Here is a 12018-nt window from a genome sequence, read left to right as displayed (position 1 = left end):
TTGTGACATGCAGGATACTCCCTTGCTGACGGAAAGAGAAATGACACAGTTTGCTCTTGTAGTAGTACACAGGATACACGGTAGCTACTACAGTGAAATAATACCATGCTATTGTTTGAGGAGAGTGCACAGTTATGAACTTGAAAATGTATTAATAAACCAATTTGGCACATTTGGGCAGTCTTGATACAACATTTTGAACAGAAACTCAATGGTTCATTGAATCAGTCTATAACTTTTCACATACACTGCTGCCATCTAGTGGCCAAATTCTGAATATGTGCCAAACCTGGAATATTACATTTTGGGCTTTCGAAGACGATGGAACACATTTTTTAAATAAACACGTTTTTTCTTTGTTTTATCTTCTACCAGATCTAATGTGTTATATTCTCCTACATTCATTTCACATTTTCACAAACGTCAAAGTGTTTCCTTTCAAATGATATCAAGAATATGCATAGGCAGTTAGATTTGGGTATGTCATTTGGGTATGTCAATATGAAAAAAAGTGTCCGATCCTTAAGAGGAACCTTGGTGAATTGAGCATGTCAACACTTCTTACAAAAACAAGTAATGATGAAGTCAATCTCCCCTCCACTTTGAGCCATGAGAGATTTGCATGCATATTATTGTTAGTTCTCCGTGTACATTTAAGGGACAGCCGTGCTGCGCTATTCAAAGCCAATTGTAATTTTCCGAGGTCCTTCTTTGTGGCACCTGACCACACGACTGAACAGTAGTCCAGGTGCGACAAAACTAGTGCCTGTAGGACCTGCCTTGTTGAAATTGTTGTTAAAAAGGCAGAGAATCACTCTATTATTGACAGACTTCTCCCCATCTTATCTACTGTTGTATCAACATGTTTTGACCATGACATTTCACAATCCAGGGTTACTACAAGCAGTTTAGTCACCTCAATTTACTCAATTTTCACATTATTTATTACAAGATTTAGTTGAGGTTTATGGTTTAGTAAATGATTTGTCCCAGAATCAATGCTTTTAGTGCTTTTATTTTTGAAATATTTAGGACTAACTTATTCCCTGCCACCCATTCTGAAACTAACTGCAGCTCTTTGTTAAGTGGTGATTAAGTGGTGATTTCACTCACTGTAGTAGCTGATGTATATAGTATTGAGTCATCCACATACATAGCCACACTAGCTTTACTGAAGGCCAGTGGCATGTCATTAGTAAAGATTGAAAAAGGTAAGGGGCCTAGACAGCTGCCCTGGGGAATTCCTGATTCTACCTGGATTATGTTGGAGAGCCTTCCATTAAAGAACACCCTTTGTATTCTGTTAGACATTAAACTCTTTATCCACAATATAGCAGGGGGTGTAAAGACATAACACATACATTTTTCCATTAGCAGACTATGATTGATGTCAAAATGTCAAAAGCCACACTAGTCTAACAAAACAGCTCCCACAATCTTTTTATCATCAATTTATCTCAGCCAATCATCAGTCATTTGTGTAAGTGCTGTGCTTGTTGAATGTCCTTCCCTATAAGTGTGCTGAATGTCTGTTGTCAATTTGTTTACAGTAAAATAGCATTGTATCTGGTCAAACACAATTTCTTCCAAAAGTTTACTAAGGGCTGGTAACAGGTTGATTGGTCGGCTATTTGAGCCAGTAAAGTGAGCTTTACTATTCTTGGGTAGCGGAATTACTTTTGCTTCCCTCCAGGCCTGAGCGGACACACTTTCTAGTGGGCTTAGATTGAACATATGGAAAATAGGATTGGCCATATCGTCCTCTATTATTCTCAGTAATTTTCCATCCAAAGTTGTCAGACGCTCGGGGTTAGGTTTGGGCCGCGGAGCTCTGACCGCCAACCTGAACCGGATTGAGAAGATGAGCCCGGGCACCCGGCCACACTCCATTCACTTTGACTACGACCTCAGATCAGACGAGGCAACCCGCTGAATTTAAGCATATTATTTAGCGGAGGAAAATAAACTAACCAGGATTCCCTCAGTAGCGGCGAGTGAAGAGGGAAGAGCCCAGCGCCAAATCCCTGTCCGTCCGGCGGGCACGGGGGAATGTGGTGTATAGAAGACCGCTTTGCCCGGTGTCGATCGGGGGCTTGAGTCCTTCTGATTGAGGCTCAGCCCGTGGACGGTGTGAGGCCGGTAACGGGCCCCGTCGCGCCGGGGTCCTGGGAATGCAGCCCAAAGCGGGTGGTAAGCTCCATCTAAGGCTAAATACCGGCACGAGATTGTCATTGTTTGATTGTCATTGTTGATAGACAACAATAGTTTTTTCACTTCTTCAACACTCACTTTACGGAATTCAAATTTAAACTGCTCGTCTTTCATAATTTGATCAGTTATACTTGGATGTGTAGTGTCAATGTTTGTTGCTGTCATGTCATGCCTAAGTTTGCTAATCTTGCCAATGAACAATCATTAAAGTAAATTGCCAATATCAGTGGGTTTTGTGATGAATGAGCCATCTGATTCAATGAATGGTGGAGCTGAGTTTGCCTTTTTGCCCCAAATTTCATTTTCGGTTCTCCAAAGCTTTTTACTATCATTCTTCAATTAATCTCTCTTTGTTTCATAGTATAGTTTGTTCTTCTTTATATTCAGTTTAGTCACATGATTTCTCAATTTGTAGTACGTTTGCCAATCAGTTGTGCAACCAGACTTATTTGCCATTCCTTTTGCCTCATCCCTCTCAGCCATACAATATTTCAATTTCCTCATCAATCATTGGGATTTAACAGTTTACAGTCATTTTATTAATGGTTGCATGCGTATTAGTAACTGGTATAAGCAATTTCATAAACGTGTCAAGTGCAGTATCTGGTTGCTTCTCATAACACACCACATATCAACAAATATTCTTTACATCAACAACATAGGAATCACTAGAAAACTTATTGTATGACCTCTTATACACCATATTAGGCCCAGCCTTTGGAACTTTAGTTTTCCTAGATATGGCTACTACAGTGGCAAGAAAAATGATGTGAACCCTTTTGAAATACCTGGATGTCTGCATAAATTGGTCATCAAATTGGATCTGATCTTCATCTAGGGCACAACAATAGACAAACAGTCTGCAGTTTCTGTAGTTTCTGGATCAGACCTGCACAACGATCAAGAGGAATTTTGGACCATTCCACTTTAAAAAACTGTTTCAATTCAGCAATATTCTTGGGATGTCTGGTGTGAACCGCTCTCTTGAGGTCATCCCACAGCATCTCAATAGGGTTGAGGTCAGGACTCTGACTGGGCCACCACAGAAGGCGTATTTTCTTCTGTTGAAGCCATTCTGTTGTTGATTTACTTCTGTGTTTTGGGTCGTTGTCCTGTTGCATCACCCAACTTCTGTTGAGCTTCAATTGGAGGACAGATAGCTTAACATTCTCCTGCAAAATGTCTTCATAAACTTGGCAATTCATTTTTCATCGATGATAGCAAGCTGTCCATGCCCTGAGGTAGCAAAGCACCCCCAAACCATGATGCTCCCTCCACTATACTTTACAGTTGGGATAAGGTTTTGATGTTGGTGTGCTGTGCCTTTTTTTCTCCACATATAGTGTTGCGTGTTCCTTCCAAACAACTCAACTGTAGTTTCATCTCTCCACAGAATATTTTGCCAGTAGCACTGTGGAACATCCAGGTGCACTTATGCAAACTTCAGACATGTTTATTTTTGGACAGCAGAGACTTCTTCCGTGGTGTCCTCCCATGAACACCATTCTTGTTTAGTGTTTTACGTATCGTAGACTCGTCAACAGAGATGTTAGGATGTTCCAGAGATTTCTTTAAGTCTTCAGCTAACACTCTAGGATTCTTCTTAACCTCATTGAGCATTCTGCGCTGTGCTCTTGCAGTCATCTTTGCAGGACGGCCACTCCTAGGGAGAGTAGCGACAGTGCTGAACTTTCTTCATTTATATACAATTTGTCTAACCATGGACTGATGAACATCAACGCTTTTAGAGACTTTTGTCACCCTTCCAGCTTTATGCAAGTCATCAATTCTTAATCTTAGGTCTTCTGAGATCTCTTTTGTTCAAGGCGTGATTCACATCAGGCAATGCTTCTTGTGAATAGCAAACTCACATTTTGTGAGTGTTTTTTATAGGACAAGGCAGCCTAACCAACATCTCCAATCTCATCTCATTGATTCGACTCCAGGTTAGCCGACTCCTGACTCCAATTAGCTTTTGGAGAAGTCATTAGCCTCGGGGTTCACATACTTTTTCCAACCTACACTGTGAATGTTTAAATGATGTATTCAACATAGACAAGAAAATGCCTTTGGCATTTCTGTCTTTCTATAGATGTTATAACCATGTATTGCTACCACTGTATCATAAAAGCTATGATCTAAGTGAGTTTCAGAGATTGTCAGAATATGAATGTAATCTGTTCCTAGCAAATTATTGATTTTATGAACCTTGTTTCTTAAGCTACATATGTTAACTTGGGCTATTTTTTAGCACTTTTCTGGGATGCTTCATTGTTTTCATTGCTTTACTGGGAAGATTAGCAGAAGTAGACATGCTCAGGTTATTGATGTTAGTGCAGGGTGAGCTACACAAAGCGGACTGATTACTGCATACAATAGCTGTAGGATCAGCAGAGGTATTCAGGGCAGTTAGAGGGACATACATTAGACTACTTACATTGTGTTTTCCAACGCCTCTGGGATAATGTACATTTACTGAAGCATTATGACAACTGAGCCATCGTGACAGGGAATGACAACTCAGTGACACAATTGTAGGGATGAACAGAGCTGCGTTTGGGTCACTGTAGCAGAGGATGATGATTAAAAGAGTCATAATGATACTTGGAGGGACGTGGAGCTGTAGCTTTTATGCAGGAACCAAGTTCATAGATGCACCTACAATTCTAGGGTGGCAGGTTGCCTAGCGGTTAAGAGCGTTGGGCCAGTAACCAAAAGAATTGCTGATTCAAATCCCCAAGCTGACTAGGTGAAAAATCTGTTGATGTGTCCTTGACCAAGGCACTTAACCTTAGTTGCTCTGGATAAGAGTGACTTCTGAATGTTAATTCTAGGCTCATAGAAAAGCCCTGCAGTGGCTATGTTAAATGCACCTTGTCTCAGGTTGAGCTGGACAAGGTGATTACCCAACAAGATCTCATAATTTGACGTATTATAGATGAATATCTATTTTTGACACATTCATTCTGCATGGTTACAGGGTTAATTTCGCATGTTTAGAGGGTTAAAACAGAAACAACTCAAATGGTTAAGTTTAGGTATTAATTCTGAGTGTACTGTAATAATGCTGTACTAATGCTGTAATAATGCTGTAATAATGCTGTAATAATGCTGTACTAATGCTGTACTAATGCTGTAATAATGCTGTAATAATGCTGTACTAATGCTGTACTAATGCTGTAATAATGCTGTACTAATGCTGTACTAATGCTGTAATAATGCTGTACTAATGCTGTACTAATGCTGTACTAATGCTGTAATAATGCTGTAATAAAGCTGTAATAATGCTGTAATAAAGCCAACAGATTAAGGTGTAGGACGGCTGCCAGAAGCACTCTTTAAGTCTCATTAATCCAATGAGTAGGCAGCTGTTTATCGCCCGAGTGAGGAGAAGTAGAATGAAAAGAATCAGAAAGAAAAAGGTTTTCCCTTCAACGATGTGCCAGAAAAAAAAGATGTAGAAAGAGTATGCAGTACTGTTGAGCGTTGTTGAAGTGTCTCCAGTCCTCAGACTCAGCAGATGTATCTTCTACGACTTACTCCATGTACTGTATGCAGCCCTTTGGTGGGAGGTCATTCAACAGTGATTGATGAACTAAAACACATTCAACCACAATTCTTATCAATCCATGTCTGCTCAAAGGAAATGCTTGTTCAGCTTAGCCTGGTCCCAGATCGGTCCGTGCTCTTCCCAGCTCCATCAATCATCATGGTCAATGGACCTGCTCAAACCGTCCAAACAGTTTAACCTCACGACAATCTCAGGGCTTTATTTTCAGCTGGCGTTAAGCCAGTGCAAGTGTCAAACACACACTCCTTGGCAATTTCCTCTGGCGCTGGGCTATTTCCGATCACTTGTGCCAGGATTGGTAATTGACCTGTCTTGTAGGAGCTCTCTTGTGCTGAGGTGGGAGGAGTGGCAATATCTGATGTGTGTCGCTATGAAACGTGCACCAAATGACCAATGTCAGGCTGTGCTGGTGGACCAACCAATACCTGGTCTTAGCGGTTACATGACTGGTTATGGCATGGATTTTGACAGAGGAAGCACAGCCTATCCAGACATGATACACACTGCCCATATGTGCATGGAACAATAGAGATGTGCTTTCTGTACCCATTAAGCTTGTATTTAGAAACATCAAAAATGTTTTTTCCCCAATTAGTTTTAATTGATTCAAAACCAAGCATAGCCTCCCCTCCTGTTTTAGTCCTGCCCAATGCATTCGCCGGGTAGTCAAGTCTATCGATAAAGGGTCCGCTTTCAAACAAATCTCAATCGACAAAGCTGTGTTAGACGTTTGGGAGCATCAGAGATGTGTGCGGACATCCCCTTTAAATCTGAAGGCTTACATTATTTAAGCCAGCTCCTGTCATTATTTTGGATGTACATACAACCACTCATGTAGGCTACATGTCCATATGCTCATCATGGAACGAGCGATGAGCTGATGCATGTGACCCTATTTAGAAACATTTTAGTTATTTTCCTGTAACAGTTGCTTGTTTCCCCTTTCATGTGATCAAAAAACAAAACAAGCCTTCAGTAGGCTACCCTTACCCTATTATAATGAAAGCTGTTTCAACGGCAATGCGTCGGGTGTATTTCTTGTCCTGGCCATGCATTAGCAAAGGAGCCTAACCATGAAAGGTTTCTAAATTAGGCTTTTGCCGTCGTGATTTTGCATTATTCACAATTCACATAGGCCTATCTGCAGTGCACACTCCATTTGGCTTGTATCCATCCCCATTTGGCTTGTATCCATCCCCATTTGGCTTGTATCCATCCCCATTTGGCTTGTATCCATCCCCATTTGGCTTGTATCCATCCCCATTTGGCTTGTATCCATCCCCATTTGGCTTGTATCCATCCCCATTTGGCTTGTATCCATCCCCATTTGGCTTGTATCCATCCCCATTTGGCTTGTATCCATCCCCATTTGGCTATTCAGACCCGTTGACATTTACACATTTTAGTGTGTAGATTGATGAAGGAAAAAACAATTGAATCCATTTTAAAATAAGTCTGTAATGTAACAAAATGTGGAAAAGGGTGTGAATACTTTCCGAATGCACTGTATTGCAGCTTTAACACTATTTGGGGGTTTATATGGTCCCACCCCTATTTTGTGTTAAAATTCCTTGGGTCATGGTGTTGATATTTTTGTAGTTTAAACGACACTAAATTGAGTAAATATCCAACTCTCAGAGTTGCTTAAATTTGACTCGAATTGCCATTTTACTAGTTTAGGTGTTTTTAATCAACTCCCTTCCATTTGACTATTTTCTGTGTTGTTTTGAATTAACAATCAACTAACAGAGTACATTTCTTTACTTCATTTGAGTTGTAAGGGTGTAAAGACTTACTTCAATATTTCTTAACATTTCTGGTGGTTTGCAATGTGATATCCAATCTCTGTTGGAAGCCAAATTGCAGGAGATATCCCGCAGGTTCAAATCAACCTGCAACAGAGCATGCTGAGAAATATGACAATGAGGCCCCTCCCACATCTTTGGTTAACTCCCATAGATGCAACTCCCTGTCTCTGGTTACTCTACATGGAGTTAAAAGTACTGCATCCCAATGAACTCCCGTTATCAACACCAGGGAGCGTATCACTCTCTCGAGGGTTAAAATAACTCCCAGTAGAGTCAATTTAACCCTAATTCATTTAACACTGATTTCAACTATCCATGATTTAGGTCTCTGCTCAGCTTTACAGATTCCACGACAGAAATGTGAAAGTAATTTCCGTTTGAGCTGACATATGGAGCGTTTACTGTGAATGTAGTCTCCAATAAAGCAAGAACATTTCAATTTCAATAATGCTGTAAAGCTGAACTTCCGCGATGCGGATTGAATAGAGCCCTTACTGTGTAGAAAATAGTTTTGCAACAGGTAATGAAAACAAGCCTTTCTTATTTGTCAGCTTCAGCTTGTCCCTCCCAGGCAACAATGAGATGCAATTCTGGGTGGCAAGGTTAAGTGGTCAATAACATGCCTACTTGTTTCATTTGGAGCCGGTGGTTGTCATGGAGCCTTTGGATTCAGGATACCATGTCACAGAGATGCCCATTAAACACATTTGGCCAAAGTGATCCTCTGATCTTACAGAACACACACACACAAGCAGACAGCTGTACATACAGACACATATCTGTCCTCTTCTCCTCTCCTGTCCCACAGTATAAAGATGGCAAGAAGCTGAAGCCCAAGCCCAACTACAACAGTGTGGACCTGGCTGAGGTGGAGTGGGAGGACATAGATGAGACAGTGAGTAATAGCAGTAATAATAATACATAGATCTTCTATAGCGCTTTTCTAAAAACCAAAGATGCTTTAGAATAAACGAAAACGATAAATGAGTGAGGCTGGGTATAAAACAGGAAGGGAACATGGAATACACATGTACAGGGGCGGGCTTAGCGATTTGGGTGACTGTTTAAAAATTCCGTTAATGGGAATTTTCCCAGGGATATTACCTGCAATGATCATCGAAAATGTTTATTCTATGTACGATTTTAATTTCAGGTTATTTTTAACTACAGCCTATATAAAGTTGTTCTTAACACATTTGCATTAAAATCAGTCAGTGGGGTCGTTTCATTTGAAACCTCTGAAACATAGCAAGGTTCGCCCTTGCACATATACTGTACATACTATTTCACATCATTCACTGCCAACACAATTAATATTGTCAATACAGTAGAACACCTGTACCTAATTCTAGGTACGAATGTATTGTTCTGGGTTTTAACTGTGCTGGTAGTTCAACAGAGATTGTGTTCATTCATGTGTCTGCTCTTTCCAGCTAAGGACAGCCATGGTGAAAGGGGAGACAGGCACTCTGTCCTTAAATGTGAGAGCATCAGTGGACAAAGCGGTAAGTGAGACCTCGTGTATGGGGAGATTAAACGTGACTCAGTAGTTTATGTAAAAACGATTCAATAATGTTGATTGTAACAACTGTCTCACAACGCATTTCAAATGTTTTATTTACAACAGAAAAGGCCTATGTTCTTAACAAATGACTATTTCTACACGACCATCAACGACACCCCATTCAGGTAAATGTGATACTAGGTTAGTGAGTGTGGAATGTTGGCCTATTAGATTGAATAAAGTCATTGAACATCTCACTCCACATTGTGCCTTATGTATTTCCCTCCACAGTTTTGGTATGGTGCTGACCAGGGGTCACGGACAGCTGATGTTCATGGGGACGGTCTCTGTGGAAGAGGGTAAGTGCCATTGGCCACTCTCTCTGCCACTCATCTACTGCAGAACAATCTGGTTTACTGACTTGTTTTCATCCAATCTCCTCTCAGGCCTGCATGACCTGACGTCCCCTGATCTATCCATAGCCGCTGAGTGGTAAGCATAGATAAATAAATTCAAATTGGACAATAATATTATATATTACAGAATGTTGGAGTGTAACGCTTAAATGATAGAATTGTAATAATCTAAATCAATGGGTATTGAACTCTAATACTCTAAATGATAGAGTATTGGACTGTAATACTTCATTGGCCTTTAATGGCCCTTGGACTTATTAGAGTGAAAACCCCTCATCCATTCAGGGCGTACTGTATCCTTTCTGTTCAGGACATACTGTGAGACAGACATTGACCCTCACCACCGCAAATACTCTCAGCTCCAGGCTGTCATTCGCTACCTGCAGGGGAAGGAGCCTGACCTGGAGTGTGAGTACTGTCTCTACAACCTGCTCCATCCTCCAAAGACAACCATTTATTCAACGCTAACCCCAATGCCAATGTTACCCTAAATCCAAACCTTTTTTTGTGGATCCACAGGAAGACTAACGGTTGAGAGGGCATCGGAAATGGGGATAATAAAGACTATTATTAAGACAAACAAATATAATATCAGGCAGATGTCCGGTTTGATGTTGACTGAGTGTCTGTGACTTCCAGGTGACGAGGTGCTGCTCCAGCAGACCCTGTTTGATGCTGTGGTGACAGCCCCTTTAGAAGCCTACTGGCAGGCAATAATGCTCAATGCATCTGGGTAAGACTACAGAATTATTATTTTCACATGTCATTTTATGTTAGCTAGTACTTGTTTGTGTGTGTTGTGTGTTTGCATGTGAGCATGAGTATGTGCATATGTGTGTGCATGTGTGTTCAAGTGCATTAAAAGACCCATCTGTGTATTTGTGTATGTTCAGGATGGAGGCGGGTGTGGAGACAGCCTTCCTGGGAACTCGCTCTGGCATCATCCGGCTGACCAGATACACCGGCATGGAGACCAGGGTCGCCAAGTGAGTCAAACAACCTACATTAGCCCTACATTATATTATACGTTCACTGTGTCCTTTGAGCACAGAAGTATTCATTGGCACCAAATTAAAGAAACAGGAAGGCACTACCTGAACTTGCCCAATAAGAAACCATGTTTTTTTGCATTGCAAAACATTTTGCTACATTGTGCACTAATGAATACGAACAAGGAATTTGATCTCTCTTAACTTCCTGTTCCAAAGGAAGTTCCTGACTCCAGCGGATAAGGACAACCTGTTCACCATGGACCACTTCCCCCTGTGGTACCGTCTGGCCATGGAGAACCCTGCCGGAAGATTCCTCTACTACATGCCGGTGGAGGACAATGACAACAAAGACAAGACAGGTACTGTAGGCTTACCATGTGATCCATGGTTGAGTTCAATTCCTAGCCTGGTCACACATCTGTTTGTGCTGTCTTACCAACACTTGTCGTGACAATGGCCATAGGTGTTGGCAAGCCGACCTGGCACCAGTCTAGTGATTTCTGTCTTCTACCCAGTCAATTTAGGAATTGAGTGGAATCACTATTGAGAAATGTCATAATCAAACCCAAACTGGCAGGAATTTTAGCTGAATTGACACTAACTCTAATATACAGACATACAATAGGTCAGAGGCTAACTTGCGTACCACAGGCCCACAGGCTCTTGCATAAGTAAAATCAGGACTATGCATCTACTGCCATTCATTCCCATTAGACTGGTTTGGATTTCTCCCTGACCAATATGGCTGCCATTTCCAACCCCTTCTGGAACTTCAAGGGTTTATGACATAGAGATTCTATTAAATCACTAGAGGGACTATGGTTCCCCTCCCAACTTCCCCTGATAGGATATGAACATGTCATAAGCCGTGTAAAAAAAATTTTTTTTAAATATTTGCAGGAAAATAACTGTAAAACTGCTAAATGTTCTCTCAGCCTCATGGAAAAATGTGTAGAATAGCATGATTTTAGCTGTGAAACGGCACATTTGTCTATTTGCCCCATGGCAAAATGTGTACAATTGTAGGAAGCTAGCTGGGTTGGAGGGGGGTTTCTCAGACCTGGGGGGGGTCCGAGGTGAGGTGGTGGTGCGAGGCTGATGGTTGATTTTGTTGTGACAGGGGCGTCAAAGTATGTCATAGCTGTCACAGCTGTGACTGTGTCATCGGGAGGCAAGACAGCCATGGCTGGAGGTAAGCTTCTGCTGTCTTTTACTCTGAAATGGCTCCTTTTCACAAGTGCTGGAGGCGTTGATGCATCTTGTGGCTTCTATGTGCACTGAAGTGTTCAATACACATAGAAGTGTTCACACTGGTAGTAGTACTCTCTGGGGTGCTACTGCTAAATGTTTGACACGCATGGAGAGGGAGAGGGAAGCACTCCATTTGTCTTGTCCCCAAAAGACCATGGTTACTGTTGAGTGTGTGTTCCTGTGACAACTGTGATGGTTTTCACATCTTCATAGGCTTTTTTTTCATGTCCTGTCTCATAAATAGAATGAAGCTAGAATGAAAAAT

General features: G+C 41.3%; 1 protein-coding gene across 2 annotated transcripts in view; it reads left to right on the top strand.

Moving 5' to 3' along the window:
• Positions 1-12018, top strand: part of LOC112218193 (voltage-dependent calcium channel subunit alpha-2/delta-4) — a 71465-nt gene that overhangs the window by 25571 nt on the left and 33876 nt on the right. For both annotated transcript variants that reach the window (XM_024378791.2, XM_024378790.2), the window contains exons 15-24: positions 8399-8485; positions 9024-9095; positions 9218-9279; positions 9386-9453; positions 9541-9586; positions 9821-9918; positions 10150-10243; positions 10404-10496; positions 10719-10861; positions 11623-11694. In XM_024378791.2, coding sequence (XP_024234559.2) covers positions 8399-8485; positions 9024-9095; positions 9218-9279; positions 9386-9453; positions 9541-9586; positions 9821-9918; positions 10150-10243; positions 10404-10496; positions 10719-10861; positions 11623-11694 — 835 coding nt within the window. The remainder of the gene's footprint in view (positions 1-8398; positions 8486-9023; positions 9096-9217; positions 9280-9385; positions 9454-9540; positions 9587-9820; positions 9919-10149; positions 10244-10403; positions 10497-10718; positions 10862-11622; positions 11695-12018) is intronic.

Source organism: Oncorhynchus tshawytscha, linkage group LG19, assembly GCF_018296145.1.
Source record: "Oncorhynchus tshawytscha isolate Ot180627B linkage group LG19, Otsh_v2.0, whole genome shotgun sequence".
NCBI lineage: Eukaryota > Metazoa > Chordata > Actinopteri > Salmoniformes > Salmonidae > Oncorhynchus > Oncorhynchus tshawytscha.
Note: the sequence above shows the minus strand (reverse complement) of the source record. Positions and strands in the feature narration are given on the sequence as shown.